Below are 22,006 nucleotides of genomic sequence, written 5' to 3'. Positions count from 1 at the left end.
AAAAAGCCTCTTCAATAAATGGTGCTGGGAAAATTGAAAAGCCACATGCAAAAGAATGAAACTTGACTACAGTTTGTTCCTCTGCACAAAAATTAATTCAAAATGAATCAAAGACCTAAATATAATACCTGAAACAATAAATTACATACAAGAAAACATAGGTACTAAGCTTATGGACCTTGGTTGGCCTTAGATAACAATTTATGAATTTGACCCCAAAGGCAAGGGAAATAAAGGCAAAAATAAATGGATGGAACTATATCAAGCTAAAAAGCTTCTGCACAGCAAAAGAAACTGACAACAAAACAAATAGGCACCCAAACAAATGGGAGATGATATTTGTAAACAACAGCTCTGATAAAGGGTTAATATACAAAATATATAAAGAACTCACAAAGCTCAGCAACAAACAAGCAAACAGTCCAATTAAAAAATGGGGAGAAGACCTAAACAAACACTTCTTCCAAAAGGACATACAAATGGCCAACAGGTATATGAAAAGATGCTCATCTTTATTAGTTATTCTAGAAATGCAAATCAAACCTACAATGAGGTACCACCTCATACCTGTTAGACTGGTTATTATCAACATGATAGGTAAAAACAAGTGTTAGAGAGGCTGTGGAGAAAAAAGAACCCTCCTTCCTTGCTGGTGAGAATGCAAATTAGTACAACCATTACGGAGTAAAGTATGGTGGGTCTTCAATAAATTAAGAATAGAGTTACCATAAGACCCAGCAATCCCTTTACTAGGTATTTACCCCCAAAACTTGAAAACATTGGTACGTAAAGACGCGTGCACCCCTGTGTTCATCACAGCATTATTCAATGGCCAAGATATGGAAACAACTAAAGTGTCCCTTGATAGAGGATTGGATAAAGATGATGTGGTACATATATTTATATATACAATGGAATACTACTCAGCCATAAGAAATGATAACCTGTTGCCATTTAGGACAACATGGGTGGACCTTGAGAACACTATACTGATGAAAGAAATAAATCAGAAAAAGCTAAGAACGGTATGATTTCACACATGGGTGGTATACAAAACTGAGACTCATGGACATAGATAAAAGTGAAGTGGTTACCAGGTGGAGGGGAACATGGGGATGGACGAAGAGAGCAGGGGAAGGTTATAAAAAGGGACAATTATAAGGTGACAGAAAATGATTCGACTTTGGCTGATGGGCATACAATATAATCAACAATTCAAATGCTATATAGAGATGTTTAACCGAAACCTATGTACTCTTATTGATCAATGTCACCCTGTTAAAGTCATTTTTCTAAATAAGATTTAAAAATTTAAAAAAAAAATCCCTATCTGTCTGACTTCAGAATTCAATTTCTGAGCCTTATGCCAAGTAGTTGGTGAGAAAAGTTTCTTTAGGGAAGAGGCTTCTAGCAGAGTCAGGTTCACCAGTTGTAAAGTTCAAAATAAGCTACAGCAATGATGGGAGCTTAACAATTTCATGGCATTTACATCATTGCTAGCTAAATCAAGGGAAATAGGCTGGATTCCTAAAACTCAAGATTCACCATCCCCAACTCCTCTAAAGTGATTTCTTTTAAATGTTGATTAATATAATTCTTTTGGAAATTTATTCTCAGTCTAATTTTGGGGAGAAGAGACCAGTTAATTTTAACATCTGGGATCAAGTTTGGTTGGTTTTTGAAAGGTGACACATGAGTGTTGCAGAAGAGAAAAGGAACCATTGATGGTAAACCAACAACATTTTTTCCTTAGAGTGCTGGACACTGGGTACTGGTCTTGCCTCCAGTGTATCTCCACCAGAGCTTTCTAAATTGGTAAGTTGAAGCCACTGTCATAGCATGGTTTCCTGGCTGAGATCAGCAACTGATACTTAGTCTGCCAAGGTCAAGGTCAGCCAGGCTGGGGACCTAGAGAAGGCAGCAGGGGGTAAGGGTATTGGAGACAGATTATGGCTAGATCTATATGCTTTAAGACTTACTTTAGATATCCTGCTATATTCACCAAGTGAGAATACATTTCAGGAGCTCTGGCCAAGTAGCTAAGTAGGCTAAAGCATCATCTTAGTACGCCAATATTGCGTGTTCAATCCCCAGTCACAGCACATACAAGTATCAACCAATGAATGCACAAATAAGTGGAACAACAAATTGGTGTTTCTCTCGCTCTCTCTCTTTCTCTCTCTCTCTCTCTCTCAAATAAATAACAAATAAAAATTAAAAAGAACAGTTATTAGTATACTGGACTTGGAGCCATAAGAATGTACAACTTGACTGTTATCAGCTTTGCTCTTTGTACTTGGGAAAGTCCTTTTTCTCTGAGCTTCATTTTATCATCTAAAAAAATGGAGATAACATAGTCTTTCTACAGTATTTTCAGGATTTAAATGGCACTATATATTTAAAAGTGTTCTCTTAGCTATGAGGTATGTGCACGTGTAAAAAGTAGCTCCTTCTGACTACTGGCACTGTGCATAAGAGACCAGCTTCTACTGATTGTTCTCAAGGGACCAGTGATTCACTCCTGGTAATAATACCTACTAGTAAATGACTATACCAGTCATTTCCTTCTGCTTTGCCTGTTTAACCCCTTAACGTCCTTCAGAGCCTAACTCAAAATTCCAGTCTCTCTAAGAAATCTTGAGTATTGCAATATACCACTAAACTCTTCTTTTTAATTTACTTTGAATTGGTTCCTTGAAAAATCATTTTGCTCCCAACTTTGGATTCTCTAAATTTCTGAAAGACAGAACAGAGATCTAAATCCTGCATCCTGATTTGGAGTTATATAGAATGTTGGACCCTACCCATTATCAGCAGAGTAACTTTAGATAAACCAATGCCCCCTCTTGGAGTCTTAGAGATTTCATGTACAAAAGATAGATGATATTTATTGACATAGCTGTCATGAGGTGATACAAAACTTCAGATTTGATGGAATTTTGTAAAATTTCGAAGAGATCTAAGCCATTATTATTACTATTATTATACTATCATAAGAGAATGAGGGCTGAATTGTGCTGCAAAATCTGTTGCCTAAACATTTGAAGCCCTGTGGATGCCATAGAGCTCCACATGGTTTTCTAGGTGACACCCATCACTCCCTAAAACCACTGAGTGTGGATATTTTATTGTGCTGGGACGACCTCCCTGGATTTTACCTCTCAGGGCCTTTCAAAGCCTGGATTCCCCAAGAAAAGGGCCTTATTACAAATGACATTGCTGTTTTTGAGCATACACAAGTTACTAATTAGGACAATGCTAATCATTTGTTCCCTGAGTAAAAAGAGGAACAACTCAGAGACCTGGCTGAAATGAAATAAGTGCTCATATTTGCCTGTCATTGCCCTTTTGTTTGGAGGAATTAATCAACCTGAGTCTGGACTAAGGAACTCAAGTGAGGGAAGGCTGTCAAGAAGGCAATTGAGCAAGGGTAGGGATCAAAGGAAGGCAGGACAAGTGTCATAGACCTTTTCCTCTGGGCTTCACTTTGCAACTCCCAAACTAAAATAAAATTATACAAAACCCCTCAACTTCATGACATATGTCCCTGGCCAAGAGACTCTAGGTCAGGCATCCCCAAACTATGGCCCGCAGGCTGCATATGGTCCCCTGAGGCCATTTATCCGGCCCCCTGCCGCACTTCCGGAAGGAGTACCTCTTTCATTGGTGGCCAGTGAGAGGAGCACTGTATGTAGCGGCCCTCCAATGGTCTGAGGGACAGTGAACTGGCCCCCTGTGTAAAAAATTTGGGGACTCCTGCTCTAGGTGGTGACTGTCATGAGACAGGCCTGAACTGCTATGACTGGAAGCCTATTTCTGAGTGAGAATAGTATAGTGGGAGGATGGTAGTAGTGAAAGCTAAGGTACTAGGCTAGATATCCCTATGAGTTGCATTCTCAGCTGTCATTGCTTGCCAGTGTTCAGTCACAAAACTATAGACTTATATGTCTAAATACAGTTGCTCTCAGATAGACTGACTCATGCAGACACAGATACATCCATATATACCCTCAAGCAAAAGGATGCAAATGGATAGGCCCACAGATCTAAAAACATACAAAAAAACATCAGATGTCAAAACGCTCAAGATACACTCAGACAAAAGGATGGAAAATACACACAAACACACACACACAAACAGAGAGTTAAGGGACACCCATACATGCACCTAAAAAGTCCTTTGTCAGGCATGTAGATGGGCAAAGCTGCATATATTGGTATGTATGGACTGGCGTACACATGCACAGAGATACTGCAAGAAAGTTACACTTACAAAAGTTCTAATATATACACAGACATGACTGTAAATACATAGAAGTAAAAAGCCTGCTAACTGAACTCCTAAGCACCAGCTATTATATCTGCATTTATGAAATATTTTCTCAAAGGGAATGTCCATAAATATGCCACCACTTAACACTCACTGTAGGATATAATAAAAGAAAATAAAAATATCCATGGTTTAAAATCTTACACCTCTCCCATCAGCCATGGAAACTCAGCCAAAGACAATGGCGGTGGCAGCCTGTATGGAAGCCATAAAAAGTCCTTGATTTACCTCATCAAAAAAAAAAATAATAATCTCAGGGGTAAAAAAGTAAATGCTTCCAACTTTGATGTAGCCATAAAATAGTTTAAAACTCCATTTTAAAAAAATGCTTTCATTCCACATGTCGGAAGCTCCAATACTTTCAATATGTCTAGAGAAATGAAAGCTTAGAAGAAATGAATGATCCTGGAGGTCTCTCACATTCAAAAGAAAATAAGAAAGTTGTCTTACTTCATTAGCGTGCTTTTTTCCTGGTCTCTGGGGCTTCCAGTATCCATCAATGTTCTTGCAGGTTTCTAGTGTCTTAGAGCCCTGGTCCAAGTTACCTGTAGTGAAGGAATACACTTTAGGTTGAGTCAAGACCTCAGTTCCTTTTAGAGGGTCCTAGCTAATGATTGCCCTGCCCTACTTTTTATGACCACCAAGATTGAGGTGGATGGGAAAATGGAATGGAAGGTTATGCTTATGTGAGGCCAGTCATGAAGAGAAAGTGAGCTGAAATTAGTCAAAAAGAAATGCAAAGCCAGTATATGAAGTACTCTGAAGCTTCTTATATTTCTCATAGAATATCTTGGAAAAGAAAGAATATCAGGTTCTTGTTTGAAATTACAAAGTAAGAATTCCAGGCCTGGACCATTTTCTAGTACTTGAAGTCTTAGATGGCTTAGAGAGCTTGGTAACTTAAAATATACAAATATTATCAAAACCCTGCTTCCACCAATCACTCTTATTTCTTGCCCCTTCTCAGTACTTTGTTAGAGTAATGTAAACAGCTATAAATATTCATTCTTTTCTGTAACTTACCTATTAAAAGAAATGTGAGCAGGGGAGGTGTCTAAAAAACATGGAATAAGAGGAGAAACCAAGGACAGATCTAATCAGACCCAATTAGTAAGTGAAACTTGTGTTGTCAAAACAGCCAAACAGTATGGCCTCCATTTCTGAGATGAAGATACTGAGGCTTACAGAAGAGGAATGATTGGAACTGACCACACACAAGCAAATACAGAAACCCAACAACACAATTCATGTCTTCTGAAACTTGTCTCAGTTATCAAAAGTGGCTATCAACAGAGAAATACTCAAATAACAGGTAAAGATATATCAGTTTATTCTAACCTGCTCAGAAGTCATTGTCTGGTTTAAGGTTCCTTCCAACTACCCCAGAGACATTCTATCAAGTGGTGATATGTTCTTCTAGTTGTATTCTACAATTCTCTGGATCAGCAATTTTTAACCTATTTGCTGTGGTACACTGGTGTGCCACCAGAATTTTTAAAACATACAATGCTTGACTATTTATACATGAGCACTGACCTCTTTTCCTTTAGATTGTCAAATAAAAATGAAAATAGTCAACACAACAATCGCTGTCCAGTGTGAATAAATGAAAATTATACCTACTTCGTTTGTCATATTGGCAAAACATGTTACTATTTGGTGTGTCATAGAATTTCAGTAATTAGTTTACACGTGTCATGAAAAGAAAAATGTTGAAAATTGCTGCTCTAGATTAACACCAATCCAGAACCTGAGAGGGACAGGGCATCAGTGGAAATGATCTAGATATTGTAGCCAAATCAGGCCTCTGACTCAGCCAAGTTTCACGGGGTTTGAGTAGAGCTCAGTCAATAGGTAGGATGATATGTGTGTGTCGATACCTGCAGACAGGCTGCTTTAAAGATTCTGGTCCTTTCAAATAGAAGAACACACTTTACTGTATTTGGAAAGTAAATATTGGATTTTAATATTGGCTTGAACAGGTATTTATTGACTATCAACTATAGGCATAAGTCAGAGATATTGTGGATTCGGTTTCAGATCACTACAATAAAGTGAACCATAGTCTTTTTGCTTAAGAAGGATTTTGCCTTTAATTGGTAAAAAACGCAACATCTGTGAAGTGCAATAAAATGTGACTTGCAATAAAGTGAGATATGCCTTTATGTAAGGGTCCTGGATAGGTTTAAGATACAACCTTATCTGTAACTGTTTTTTTTATTGCCATTTTTATAATCCCAATCTAGTTTTATAGCACCTCAGCACTTATAAAGCACTTTTATGTTTGTTAGTCCTTTTGAGACTTACAACATTGACTGTGAGGTTCAAATTATTACCCTAACATTACAAATAAGAAAACTAAGTCTCAACATGGTAAAGGGACTGATTCAAGGTCATACGTCTAGTAGATGACAGAACCAATATTCCAATTCAGGTATTCCTGACTTCAAAACTATTGTTCTTTCCAACATACCAGGCTATAAGAAGGTAAACTCCTTTGACCTAATTTTGCTCAATAAGTGTTTATTGAATGAGTAGGTAAATAAATAAATAGAGGAAGTAGCTCATGTACTAGAGCATATTTAGGTTGAACCCAACAGCAGTGTATGTGAGTGTGCATGTGGGGAAAGTCCTTGGGCATATGGAATTGGTGACTGTCAGAGGAGAGAAGGGACCTACCATCACTGAGCACCCTTGAATGTCAGGAACTGGGACAAGGACATTTGTTGATTCTATTTCACTCAATCCTCACAATGATCTTGTAAGTCAGATGTTATACAACTGTTCATTTTCATGGGGAAACTGAGGTCCAGAGAGGTTATACAACTTGCTTGAGATGGCAGAACAGAAATTTGAACCTGGTTTCTATACAAATCCAAAGTTTTACACTCAACTCCAACTCTTTACACTCTACTGGTCTGCCCTGGGAACCTCTAAATCAGAAGCTGAGAGAAAGGAACTAATAAAATGGAGGAAAATACAAAGGCAGAGATTTAGCACTAGAAAACGAATTAAATTCCTATAGGCTCTGAGTAAGGTGGAGATAAAGCAGGTACTACATATAATGGGAATGGGATCCTTATCCCATTGCTAGCAGGGTCAGGGATATTAGAGGAGTTGAATGACAACTGGCTTCCCAAATGAAATTCTGATGTCATCCTCATTTTTCGGGTTATTTTTAGCCCAAGTGTCTGTTTGAGACCTTGAGAAGCAGGGCTGCAATGTGGGGACCACTTATATTGCAGAGGTGAGAGTGGCTTCTGAGGTGATGGCAGGAACTGTACCAATCTCAGAGATATGTTTTCACACCCATGGCTATAAATAAGCTCAGAGAAGTCCCCAATATGGGTATTAACCCTGGCTTTGCTGGGCCCTCTTCCGAGAGGCTATCACTTATCTACTTCTGACAAACAGCAGGCTTTAGGGGCACTCTGATACACTTGGCAATGGAGTGGTAGTAGTTGTTAAAAAGCTTCTGAATTGCCGGGGGTTGGGCTCACTACCAAAGGAGGGAAGGAGAAGGGAAACAGATGTGACAAGATACCTGACCTCCCAGGGGATTGTGAGAGATTGCCTTATTTCCAGGCAAAGAACTTAGAAAACATGGTAGGTATCTTCAGTTGCTTTGATGTTTGCATTTACCACCAGCAGTTTCCATAGTAGGGGAAGGATGTAGCTGGCAATCCCAATACAGATAAGACTGAATGGAACTAAGGCTTGGCATTCTAACATTTTAAACTTTGCTCTAGAATTGGAGTTAAAATCACACTCCAGCATGGTAGAAAATCAGAAGGTTGAAGCCCTGAGTTATAATTCTGTTATGGACAGACTTATGACCTTGGGCAAGTCCCTTCCTCTGTCTGAGCCTGTTTTCCTATTCATAAAACAAGAAGGCTTTCTAAGGACTATCTTAGTTCTGACAGAGAAGAATTAACTCCATGTTTTCAGGATTCTTTATTCTCCTTTCACTACATCCCTGGCTTCTAGATATTTCTGAGGGAGGTGATGCTACAGAGGACCAAAACCTGTGATTGCTTTGGCTACTAATTTCCTAGAATGTTGGCAAGGAATGACAGTGTCTGAAATAAGCTCCAAGTCAAAGCATCCCACATATCCTCCACATGGGGAGTAAGGAGAATAAAAGGGAAAAGAAATAGAGAAATAATAAAACTAGAGCAGCCTTTGGGGTAGAGGAAACTTTGGGTCATGGGGAAGTGATACCACAGCTCACAGCACTTGTAGAGACTATAGAAAACTTTTAGAAAGAAATGCTGTGAGGCCATGTGTGTTCTCAATATTAATGTAAATTATGTTTCTGTATAAAGGACTGAGGTAGGGCCTTGGGGAGCTTTAAGGATATAGTATTAGGCCCACGGGCAGAAGAGCATGGATTTTCCCAGCTGTAGCAGAAGATGGAGCTTTACTTTTAAGTGACAAGTATCTAGCAATCAAGATCAATGGGCTGAGTCTGAAAAGGTGTACCCAGAAGCTCTGGGAAGCAACTTATATGTTGGTGCGAGGAAATCTTTGTGTTTCAGGTGTTTTAAATTAAACTGCCTTGAGCCTTGAGGTGCTTTCCATGGTCAGTGGTCAAGTAAAGAAGAGGAAGGACTTAAGACCCAAAATAGTTAAGTCTAGCCAAGATGCAAGAGAGGCAAGGCTAGGATAGCCCCATGAGAGTGAGGACTATGGGACTGATTCCTTTCAGACAAGGGGGGTGTATATAAGAGCACTGTGAAGAAGGTAAATAGAAGGAACTAAAATTTATGGAAAGTGTTAGATAAAGAGAGCCTGGAGTAAAAATGAGGCCTTGGGAAAGTAAGATGCTTAAGTGTTCAGAGTGAAAGGGCCCTCCAAGTGATGATATTTGCATTTTAAAAGAAGAACATGGAGAGGAAAAAAAATCTATACCCAAGGCATCATGAACAGTGGATTTTCAGGTACCAATGAGGAATAAATAGTACTGAGTAACTAGAGTGGAGTCAAGGGAGAAAAAGGGTAAATGTCAATACAGTCAATCTATTCTTGAGGGCTACTTGACATGTCCTGGCCACAGAAACCAGAGTATGAAAGGCATACCTGTGCACAATTTCCTGGGTCTCCTCCAGCACACTTGATCCAATTCTAGGGGAATGCTCTGTGAAATAGGAAGAGATTGGCATTTTGCCAGGAGGATTTTCAGGGGTGGAGTACTTGGTGATGGTTCAGCTGGGGGAAAGAAAGCCTGCAAAGAAAACGAATCAGGATTAGTAACTCAGTGGTGGTGGGGAGTAGGCTAACACTTGGCTTAAACAGCAGAGCTTTCCATTTTGGAATATCATATAGTCCAACACCCAAATACAGGCAGGGTTCCCATGCCTCATGAATAAGTGCAAGCAAAGATACAATTCTTAAGAGCCTAAAAGACATCAGGAAATAAAGAAAATAAAAATTAGGCAACTGATTTAAGGAAAGGAGCATCTATTTGTTTCTCCTTTCTTGGGCATTTCTTGTGTGTTTTGTTTGCATTGGAATTGGAAGAGTGCGGATTCTGCATTTGCTATGAACATTAACCTTTACTCAATGTGATACCTGGAGCAAATGAATTCATCTCTGTGAGTTTCAGTTTCCTCATCTGCATAAAAGGGATAGGGATAATACCTATCTTGCAGAGTTGCTAAGATGAGGACATGAGATAATACACATAAAGCACATAATAAAGTTATTAAAAAAGTGTGTGTGTGTGTGTGTGTGTGTGTGTGTGAAATAGACAATAGAGGGAGGGAGAGAAGAAGGGAGAACAGAAAAAAGTGAGAGGGAGGGACAGAGTAAGAGAGTGTGTGTGTGTGAGAGAGAGAGAGAGAGAGAGAGAGAGAGAAACCTCACTTGCCAAAGGAATATCTTAAGACTAAAGTACAGTCCTTTTTTTTTTATACTAACACAGCCAGTTGTTTTCATTCCAAATCTTTCTTTATTTTCCAAAATCCTGACCTCCAAGTGGAAAAAGAGAAAAAGAACTAACATCTGTGAAATATCTGTGGAGTACCCGGTATGTATCAGATATCGTGCTAAGCAGACTTATTCATTCTATCTCATTTAGTCTTTACAACTACTCCATAAGGTAGATAGTAGCCTATTTTATAGCGTGGAAACCAAGGCTCAGAAAGGATAAATGAGTTTCCAGAGGTCACACAACTTGTAAATATTAGATCTGTCTATAGACCTGCCACACTGTCTTTCTAGACAAAATAAAAGTAGTTCCTGGGCCCTTACATCCTTCAACTTCCTCCTTAACACTGTTAAGTCACATGAACACAGTACAAGTTTCTTTCACATGTATCATTCATCCCTAAGAAGATTGGATGTGGGAGCAGTTAACAGTTTGGGTGACCCAGAAGTGGGTCTTTGTCCACTTGCTGACCCAATTTCCAAAGACAAAGACCAGCTACCAAAGTTAGTCTACCCTTATTCACAGCAAAATTTACTGAGAAGTACTGAAAATAGAGCTTCAGAAGGCACTAGAGTATACACTGAATCTGTATGAATCCTAGGACATGGTCTCAAGGTTGCTTTTTACCACTCCTTTTAATCCTAACCTATTTAGTTTATCTCATAGACCTGTAAACAACTAGAGCTAAAAGCCCTCTTGTAGGTCATACAATCTTTGAGCAGATGAGGAAAAGAAACTGAGGCCCTGTGTCTTTGTCTACGTCTAAGTTTTTCTTTTCTGATAATGATATCAGTCATTGGATTAGAATCCATCCTAATCCAGCATGATCTCATCTCAATTTGATTATATGTGCAAAGACCCTATTTCCAAATAAGGTCAAGTTCACAGGAACTGAGGTTTAGGACTTGAAGATCTATTTGAGGGGACACAATTCTAACCAATACAGAAGGAAAGTGCAGCTTGAGAAATGACCAGAACTATGTAGCTTGAAGCTTAGAGAACAGGGTCAGGGACCCCCAGAAATAGAAGATGGTTAAAAAGAAAGGTAGAAGGCACAATTTGTACTTGAACTAAGCACCATCTGGAGCTAAGGTTGCAATTTATCTAGGCCATAATGTCTTTACATTGGAGCTCCTGCAACATTGATTTCATAATTTGGTGTGCCCAGAAACACCTTGATGTAGTACTCATTTTGGACTTTCTTCTCTTTTGTTCAATGTCCTTGAAGGTCTGTACAACAGAACCCACAGCAGGGTGGCAACCTTGTTTACTCAAGTAGTGTCCTTCCCTTGTACTATGCCAGGGAGCTACTAGAAAGGAGAAGCTGAACCCATAATGTATGTAGGGATTAATGGAGGCAGTGGTGGAACTGGACCGAGGAGAGGTCAAAATAGCTGGAAATTTGGAAAAACTTAACTGTAGTTTCCTTCATAGCCCATAGGTTGTGACAAAAGCTTTGAAATGTACATCACCTAAGATACTGGGAAGACTGGTCTCAATAATTCACAAGAGATTCTAGAACGGAATAAAAGATGGTGTAGATCCAGTACTGACATAAAGGCCAGGATCCCTGTGTTTTGATCCCACATCTACTATTGACTCACTTTGTATCCTCAGACAAGGCTCAGTCTCTTCAACTGTGACAGGTGGACAATAGTCACTGCCTTAGCTGCTTCTGAGGATGATTATGAGTATCATTTGTAGGCAGAAGCATAATACAGCAGGATAGTGATTATGAGATCAATACAGCAGGAACACTGAGGGTGTCAAATGAGAACAGAAGTAAAAGCACATAAGTATTCAATATATCTATGTTTTCTTTCTACTCTCGAAATGGAAAACTTATTTGCAGCTGTTGTAGTAATATAATGTTATAGTAATTAAATATATAGAAATATAAAAAACAAAACTATGGAAGATATATAAAAGTAATTAAGATATAATATTAAAATTAAAAAAGTTATGCCATCTGGATAGGAATTAACATAGTGTGTACAGATGTGATAAACAGACTGACTTTTGAGCAGGGCCCAGATAGTGTGTGTGTGAAGTTATACATAGATAAGAAGTGGCTTGGCATCATAACTTTGCAAGTTAACATAAATAAGAACATTGTAAAAAGTGATTTGATGTAACATTTCAGTATATTAACATAAAAGGGGTTCCCTGCAAGGAACTCCCAAAAAGATGGTTTGAAGTGATAATCCTGTAGATTGAAACCTGTTTGAAGACGCTGGCCAGAAAAGGTACTAAAGATGAGGGGGCCCCTGCTGTGGTAGTCGCCCAGACTCTTTCGTGAACATGAACTGTCACCAAGCCATTCTGAGCTCTGACCAAAGACAGCTGAAAGGAGCACACTGACGGGGCCCCCTTAAGCTGTACCCAGGCACACCAAAAGGATTTGTGAGTAATAAACTGCCTGTGTAATTCTTGCAACTAACTCTGTGTGTCAGTCTTGTGCTTTTCCTCCAGTGGCAGTTAGTGTCAGCACTGATTAGTAGTATCCTCATAGCCACCTCAAGAATAGTCTCGAAGAGGCTGCCAGCCTGCTGATAAGCAGGAGTGTCCCACTGCACGGGGAAGTTGAATCAGGGACGCCTGTTTGACATAGAGCTTGGGCTACACTGGGACACCAGCTGACAAATAAAGGAAACTGAGAATTAAAGTAGTTAAATGACTTATCAAAAATCAGATAAAAGAGCCAGGACTTTGAAACTAGGCATGTTCCTTATATATTATGCCTCAAGTCCCTCAGCTGTCATATGAAAATAATGATAATAATGACAATTAGAATAGTGAGTTTTTCAAATGTATTTATATATGGGAAATCACTCCATAAAATATAATATCCTTATACTTATACTTATCATTATTCCACTTCTTACCTCAACTTGTATTTTATTAATTCTCACTAAAATGTTAACTAATGACAGTCTTGAGGTACAACCCTTTCCTGTGACGTTCATGTTTAATAACTAATACAAATAACTAACATTTGTTTTGCAATGACTCTTTAGTCACCCACTGTTATATAAGCGCTTACATGTATTTACTTATTTCATCTTTCCAAGAACCCTGTAAAGTAAGTATTATTATCATAATCATTTTAAAGATAGTCCCTAACTTCATAGGGCAGTTGGGTGATAAAGGAAATTCATACAAGTAAAATGTTAAGAACAATGTCTGAGAACTATGTAAATGTTAGCTATAATTATTAATATCACTCTTCTCATTTTCTTAATGCAAGGAATGAGGCACAGAGAAGTTTCAGTCCTTGTTGACCCTTGAAAAATTCCCCAAATATAGGAGTGTGAGGAGACCACATCCCAGCCTTCTGCCATCATGCCCTAGAAGCTACATCCCCTCCAGGGCTACAAGAGCAGCCCCAGGCTGACCACAGCCAATTCTGTGCCAAAGCAGCTGCAGTTTAAGGAGCACTTAGCTCTAGAGGGTTGGGTGAATCCACAGCAAAAATAAAACACTCTGGAGGAAGCTGGTCAAAGCCCAGTTTTCCTGGGAAAGACAAAAGGACTAGGTTTTCCACCTCCATTTGCATATAATGATCCATTGCAATCTTGTGACCTTTGCTATTTACATAATGCATTGCTTTCTTCTTTAAATATATTTAAAATTTTTTATTTAGAAAATTAAATTTAATTGGGTGACATTGATTAATAAGAGCACATAGGTTTCAGGTAAACATTTCTATAGCATTTGTACTATTGATTATGTTGTATACCCATCACCCAAAGTCAAATCATTTTCCGTTACCATATATTTGTCTTCTTTATTCTCCTCACTCCCATGCCCCTTCCCCAAAACCCCTCCCTCCGGTAACCACTTCACTTTTATCTATGCATTGCTTTCATAGCCAATATCTTAATTTAGTCTTATAATAGACCTGCAAGGTGTCTGAGGGAAGGATATGGATTTCTAGTTGTCAGAGAAGTCTGCTAAAATTCAGGAGAGGGAGATTGTCAGTAGATTTTGTGACAGAGTCAAGACTGGAACTCTGAACACCTACTTGACTTTCAGTTTCTTATTTGTCAGAGGAAATCCTTTCCCTTCTGTGGGACTAAGTGTCCTAGTCATCTGTAAAATAAAATGATTGAATCAGATGGCCAACAGGACACTGACCTATATCAGAATCCCCTGATATTTAGCTTTCTTACTCCACTTCGTTTTGTTATTTTCCCCCTGGACTCCAGTGCTTGTATAGGCTAACATTTAATACCCTAAGGAAAGATAAACTGTGTCTCCTAGCAGCCAGCAGAGAACACAAGAAGACTGCTAGGGAGAGTCATTCTGAAACAAGTCACTGGGTGGCAAGGAGTCTCCCACTGGACTCAGGGAAACAATTACAGGCTTAGCTGGGAGGAAAGAACTAGATAAGGACAAAAAAATATCCTTGGGAATTAAGTATAAAGGCTTTGGTTTAAGTGAAGAAACTGAGGCCCAGAGAGGAGAAATATTTGTCTCAAGGTCACAAAACAAGTAAGGGTAGAAATGAGACTAGAATCCAGCAACCTGACCTCAGACATTGCTCCTTCAACCTTATAAACTAAATGCTGCTAAATAAAGCACAGTCTTTGGCTGTTTCTCTGGCTGCATGTTGTTCAGTTATTAATAATTTACTAAATTTCAATAATAATGATAATAGCTACCACTTTGTGGATGTCCAGAGTGTGTCATAAATGGTGTACACTTTAAATACTATTGCTCCTCTGATTCCCCACAACAACCCTCTCTTTACAAAGAGAGTGTATTGTCCTATTTCACAGATAAGAGAGCAAGTCACACACAAGCCTTTGTGACTCCCAAGCCTGTGTTTTCAAAGAACTTACAAGGTCTCTCCGTGCTTAGTCCACACAGTCCCCCTAGCAAAGTGATATATTCATCTGTGAACCTTTTCCTAGCAACTGGTAACCTCAGACGTACAATACTCCACTGTAATTATCAGCTTCTGGAATCATTAGGTATGTCTATTGCTTTCTTGATTGTTGTTCTTAAACCTCTAAAATGAAATTTATTCCCAGTATTATGCCAATTTTTTATGTCCTTAAAGCTTACCAAAGATGATATATATAGAAAGAGAATGCTTACAAACATATTAATGCCTTTCTCAGAAAAAGTGATCTTATTGCTTCTGTCCTGATAGAGCCAAGTTCTCTAAAAGTGGGATGTGAAGGAGACAAACAGGCAGAGAACTATCAGGCTAGACCACCCCACCACCACCAACAAGGAGAATTTTAATTAACTACCCTTAAAAATACTTTGCCTTAAAATGACTTGATAAACTATAGCATACCCCTTCTAAAGACATTCTTAAGTCTCAAAGCCAGATCATTAGTTCTAGTGTTTACTCAACATTCCTCTTATTACAATTCTAGCACATTTCTCTTTGTCCATGAATGAGGATGTGGTGAGCACCTGCTTCTCACCACTGTAATCAGACTCCCTGAAAACCATAGACATCTAGACAGAGCACTAGAAGACTTGGAGTCAAAAATGTGATTTGAATCCAAATTCTATCACAATTTGTATGACTTTGAATATAAGTCACTCAACCTGCCTGAGCTTATTTCTTCACTGGTAAAATTAGGATAATCTCTCTCATCTCACAAGGTTACTTTCAGAATTAAATGAAAACAACATATGTGATAGCACCTGCAAAAAATGGATATAAAGCTACCACTCAATGATTACTATGAGAAGAATGTTATTGGGCTGTCCTCTGGCTACATTCTTTAGGTCAAATAACAAAGTGTTGTTACCAGAAGGTGCTAGAGATCTCTGAAACACCAGACAGTCTCCTCCCTTCCACCGAAAAACTGAAGTACAGCAAGATGAAAGGACTTGTCTCAGAATCATGCAGATAAGCACAGAGCTGGGCACACAAAATACAGGTCATCTGACACTCAGCTTAGAGGCTTTCCTTGTTATCAATATTTGGATTCAGCTCCTGTTGGTGGTCGAGTGGAGAGTGACAAAGATGGGAAATGTCCCACAGGAGACCATGGTTGTCTTGGGCATTAGTAAAAGGCCCTGGTCACTCTGTTGCCACTCCCAGATCATCAGTTTTGGTTCAAGGCTGAATTGAGGTGCAAGTACGGGAATTGAGCCCAGGAAAGGGTCAAAATTGCCCAGGGATTTAGGATCAGTCAAGTCCCAAGTACATGACTGGTGGAAATATTCCTTACAGAGCCTTCCTAGTAGAAGGTGGGGTTGTGGGGTAGGCATGAGATTTTAGCTGATTTCTGGGGTCCTGAGTGTTTCAAATGGTGATCTGAAAAGACAGCTCCCCACTTACCTGAGTACTAGAAACTCTAGTGCAGGCTTTACTGGCTTCCCTCTCTGTATCTGCTGCACCCATATCCAGGTCAGACTTCTGATGGTACCCCACTTGAATGGATTCCATGGGCTCCCTCCTGGTCTCCTGTTCCTCCATCTGACTGGGTTTCACCCCCAGCTTCTCCATGACAGCTTCAGTGGTGACCGTCCTGGCACAGGTGCCCAGCTTGGGGGACTCTTCAGCACTATCATCTTCCTTGAGGAAGCTGACCACAGTCTCAGTGTCTTCCTCAAGCTCCTCAGAGGAAGAGTGTTCCCTGGTGAAGGCACCACTGCAGTGGCAGCTGTAGCCTTTCTGTGTGGTGTGGTCATCCTGGAGTTCAAAGGCAGCAGAAGTCGATGCCCAGGCCAAGGTAGCAGTAGTGCAAGGACCATCAAGGAGTTGGCCTGACATCTTCTCGCCATCAATGCTCATTTCAAAGGTGCATGAGGTCTGTGAGGCCTGTGAGGCCTTGAGGTGACAATCCTGGTGCCTCTCAATGACACTGCCACACAGCTCAGTGTCAGGGGGCCTGCAGGGCAAGTTGAGCTGGAATGAGGCTGGAGAAGTAGCACCCTGCAGGATGAAGCCTTCACTGTCAGGGACCAAGTAGGCCTCACGGCGGTGGCGGCGGCCCACCTGAGGCTCTTCCCATGAGAATGACCGCCACTTGCGGGCCACCTCAGCCATGTTACTGAAGAACTTGACAACACTACCAAAAGGCATGGTCTTGTGTTGGCGCAGGTGCCGAAGACTTTCCTCATAGCCACCTTCCACATTCCCTTCCAAGTTGGAGCCCTCGATGGTGAACTCAAGTTTCTGGATTCTCGAGTTTCTGGCTGATATGTGTGGGGCCTCACGGTCCCCTGGAAACATGTGTTTCAGATAGCTCCTAGTCCACTTGCCACCTCTGCTACTAGGCTGCTCAGGGGCATCTTCCTCACAGGGATGGTCCTCCATTGGGATGTTAGAGTCTTTGAAGGTCAGCACTTTCTGGTTTACCCTGTTGGGGGTGTGCACCAGCCTCTGCGCATCTTCAAGGAAGGGCTCCATGCCCTCAATGTGACCCGCATAGGAATGGCGGAAGGGCTTTGGGGTTTCCTCAGCCTTCCTCATGCGGTAGCTACTTGAGGGCCCTTCATTTTCCTGAGCTTTGCTGCTCTTAGGAGCAGTATTCTTGGAGGCCACCATGGTAGGCTTCAACCTCTTGAATGACTTCATTCGATCCATTAATGTGACTTTGGGTTTCAACTCTGATGATTTAGAGGTGTCTCCCAGTAAAATCATAGACTGGGGTCGCTTCCCCTGACTGGAAGCCCCTTTTCTGCGGCTCACAAAATTCCAAATCTTGTTGACTTTGGTTTTCTTCTTGTTTTGACCACTCTCTTCCCTGGGACTCAAGTCACCCTGGCCACACTGCTCAGAATCCTCCAGCTCCACCTCCGCAGCTAGGCCTTCTACTCCAGGGCTGCTTGGGAGGACCTGAGCCAGGTAACTATTAGGCACCAAGTCAGAGAGGGAGGCAGTCTGGCAGTTGCTGAGAGTCTCCATGGTCACAGTAAAAGATGGGGCCACCAAAGCATAGAGGGAGGCCTGGCCAGTGATTTCAAGCTGAAGGGGAGAAAGAGCAAGAGCAAGAGAGAGAAAGAGAAAGAAAGAGAAGCTAGATTAGGCAAAGCCACAAACAGGATTCTTTACAGATTTGTCACAATCAAATATATAGAATATACTTTGTCACCACTGAGCCACCACCAAATATTTAGGATCTGAATTGGAGGAGATCACAATTTATCTTGTGTACTAAGGAAAGCTTTGATTCCTATTTAAATGCAAATATACTTGAGAAGGACATAACTTAAAGTTACCATTATCAGATCTTGACAACTGAGCAAATGTATTTTTTAAAAAGCCCCCCCCCCAAAAAAATAGCTGATGTTGTACAGTGAAAGACGATTCACTGCTAATTCCTACTGAAGTGACATTGCATGATACAAGAATTGCTTAGGTCAGTAGTCTCTCATTTCCAAACTCACCTCAAATTTAAACACAGTTCTAAATATCAAGCAATCTTATAATCAGCTATCTGTGCCATATTGATAACTGTGAGTATTAAATGAGATGAAAATTAACATAATAAGGATGATAATGACTAAACAGCACTTACCCTGAACCAAGCAGAGAGCTAAGCACTTTATTTATATACATCATCTCACTAATCTTCATCACATAGCTAGGAAGTATTATGATACCCATTTTATTTTACTATTTTTTTAAATTTAGAAAATTAAATTTAACAGGGTGACATTGATCAACAAGTGTACACAGATTTCAGGTAAACATCACTACATCATTTAAATAGTCAATTACTTTGTATGTCCATCATCCAAAGCAAATCATCTTCTGTCACCTTATATTTGTCCCTCTTTATACCCTTCCTCCAATCCCTCTCCCCCTTCCCTACATCTCCCTCTCCCTGGTAACCACTGCATTCTTATCTATGTACATGAGTCTCAGTTCTGTATTCTACCTATGTGTGAAATTAATTAGCTCTTTCTGATTTACTTATTTCACTTAGTATAACATTCTCAAAGTCCATCCATGTTGTTGTAAACATCACTATGTAATCATTTCTTATGGCTGAGTAGTATTCCATGTATATATGTACCACATCTTCTTTCTCCAATCCTCTGTCGAGGGGCACTTTGTTTCTATGTCTTGGCCATTTTAAATGTAAAGAAAAGAAGGCTCAGAGTAGAGGTAACATACCCAAGGTCACATTTAGAGCTAGGTTTTAAACTGGGTCTGTTTTATGCCAGATCCTGTGTTCTTTAACCACCACCCACACTGCTCATCAAAATATAACACAGTGTCTGATATATCATACCACTCAATTAGCAGTTTATGAGATTATGTTTTACTTTATGTTTTATCAGCTCTTACCATTTACTGAATGTTTGCTATGTAAAAGGCATTGTGCTATGTAATTTCTTAAGTATTAAGTAGCTGAATCTTCACAACCACAAATGATGTCAGTATTATTAGCTCAAATTTGCAGTTGAGGAAACTGGGGTGCAAAAAGACTAAGAAACTTAACAAAAGTCATGCAGCTAACATATGGCTGGCACTAACAATGTACTTGGTACTCTAGGGGAAGAGGCCTCACAGGCCTAGAAGAAACATGGAAAATGACATAATAGTTCATGATATTCTCACTACCACCAAACACACACTCCAGGGTGGTATAAGAGAAAGACAAGGGGTTTCGGGTCAGTGAGACGCAGGAAAATAATGTCCACTTTCCTTCAAATGATTTTGGTAGAGGAGGGTCTGCCTTTTAAATTTCTCACTTTCTGTAGAAGAATAAATAGGACAATCCACTGTATGGGGAAAATCCATAAGCAAACTGTGCTTTAAAGGTTCCTTAAGAAAATAATGGTGGTGATAGACTTCTTCTTGGGACTCACCTCTAATCATCCTACCTGATCCAGACCACTCACCTTTGCTTTCACTCAGCAGAGAGGAACAACAGTTTACCTGACTATGCTTCCCCTACCTTTTATATTTAACTTTACAGCCTAGAGTTACAGACACAAGACTTCTAAAACCTAGCCTGTCACTTCCTCACTGTGATCTTGGTCAAGTTACTTTCTCTTTCCAAGCCTCAGTTTCTACATATGTAAAATGGAAAGAAAGATGCCCCACTCATTGGGTTGGTATGAGCATTCAAAAATTCCCAGCATACTGTTTTATATTCAACAGATATCAAGATAAAAACTTCACCTCTCAAAGTCACCTAAGTGGATGCTGAATCTGTAGTATTTTCAAAAATCCCAGAAGCACTTTGATACACATTCTCTGAGGTATTTCCCTGATAAGTGGCATCCTCAGCGGCTGCCTACCTGGTCTTAAGGAGAAGAGAAAACTGGAATCTGAAGCCCTGAGAGCATACAGAGACTGACATCAGCCTTCAGGATGGCTGAGAACATAGACCAAAGGGGGAAGCCAGTGGAGATGTGACTAAAGGTCCTATGCCTAGAAGGGAGACAAGGTGAAGGGCTTTACTAGCAAGGGGTTGGTTTGCTCTTCATATTTGTTTTGCCTGTATTGCAGTTCTGTTAAATTCATATTTCTCAGTTTCCCTTTCCTAGTGTCCTCCTTTCCCGCAGGACACAAGTAGCTGCATTGTTTTGTACCTAAAATCCAGTAGCTTTCTGGAAGTCAAAAACAGAATAGCTGAGTTAGAGCTCAGCTAGTCCTATCCCTCATTTAGTAGATGAGAGTCATTCTGACAGGGTGAGGAGATATCAAATTATGAATATAATAAGCAAATCTCTACACTGGGGAACATTTTTTTTTCATTTTCTGTTGCATGAGGTTTTAAAACTTTTTCTATAAATTTCTGCATCTCTGATTCCAAATCTGAAATCCATTTTTTGGTGCATGCTCAAATTATGCAATTTTAACTTCTTTTTGTTACAGTTAATGTCATACATTAGTTTTTAAATTGGAGTTTAAGGGCAACGACTTTGGATTGAACATAACCACAAGGCAATTAATGTTTTACAAACATCACTTTTACATAATTGTAGTTGTTTTCAAATGTAAAAAAATATTATATGATAAAAATACCCTCTTATTTTGTTTTAAGACTGAATCATGGCTTCTTCGAGTAGGCGTAAATGTAAGAATAGTCCTGACACCTTCTGTTATATATGTGGCTGTTACACACTTCAATGTCAAAGGCTCAATATTTCATCATTTGTGACACATGCATATATTGCCTATTTTTAAGTTCCCCTTGGTGATCAAAACAAGAATTGGGCTCCTCATATTGTGTGTCATAATTGTGAGGAAATGCTTCGTGACTGGACAAAAGGAAAACGCAAAGGAATGCCTTTTGGTATTTTCATGGTTTGGAGTGAACCTAAGGACCACAGCAGTGACTGTTATTTCTGTCTGATCCATACAAAGGGCATCGGCAAGAAAAAATGGCCCGAATCTCCTACTAGGTCATTCAATTCGGGTTGGCTAAACTGCTGAGGGGTTAATGACTGCTTGGCATCAGAAAAAGACATTTCAGATTCCACAATCATTTCCTCATGTATCTTATCAAAATACACCTGACCACCATGTTTACTTTCTTCGTCCTTAGAAGAAATAGAACCATTGAAAACTAGAACCAGGAGTGTCTCAGAGTGTGGGGTAGGTTGTATTGCTGAAGGGATATTAGGATATGCGATCATATGCCGTTTTTTCTTGGTAGACATATTCTGATGCAATCATATCTTTTAATGTATTAGTGTATTTACTGCATTATATAAATTACTATATTTTCACAAAGATGATGCCCAAGAAGACATTCTACTTCATTATGTTAAACTAAATGTTGAAAATTTTACAATAAGATGAAAACCTA

The 22,006-nt window shown here is 39.7% G+C and overlaps 1 protein-coding gene across 1 annotated transcript in view; it reads right to left on the bottom strand.

Annotated features, from left to right (window-relative positions):
* The window catches only part of ARHGEF9 (Cdc42 guanine nucleotide exchange factor 9), a 285,865-nt gene extending 268,427 nt beyond the window's left edge, over positions 1-17,438 (bottom strand). Inside the window, exons 1-3 of the mRNA XM_066357437.1 lie at positions 16,570-17,438; positions 9,410-9,554; positions 4,781-4,875 (exon numbers count right to left, since the gene is read on the bottom strand). Coding sequence (XP_066213534.1) covers positions 4,781-4,875; positions 9,410-9,554; positions 16,570-17,316 — 987 coding nt within the window. The 5' untranslated portion in view covers positions 17,317-17,438. The remainder of the gene's footprint in view (positions 1-4,780; positions 4,876-9,409; positions 9,555-16,569) is intronic.
* Positions 17,439-22,006: the final 4,568 nt, after the last annotated feature.

Source organism: Saccopteryx leptura, chromosome X, assembly GCF_036850995.1.
Source record: "Saccopteryx leptura isolate mSacLep1 chromosome X, mSacLep1_pri_phased_curated, whole genome shotgun sequence".
NCBI classification, from domain to species: domain Eukaryota; kingdom Metazoa; phylum Chordata; class Mammalia; order Chiroptera; family Emballonuridae; genus Saccopteryx; species Saccopteryx leptura.
This window is presented reverse-complemented; position numbering and strand designations above follow the sequence as displayed.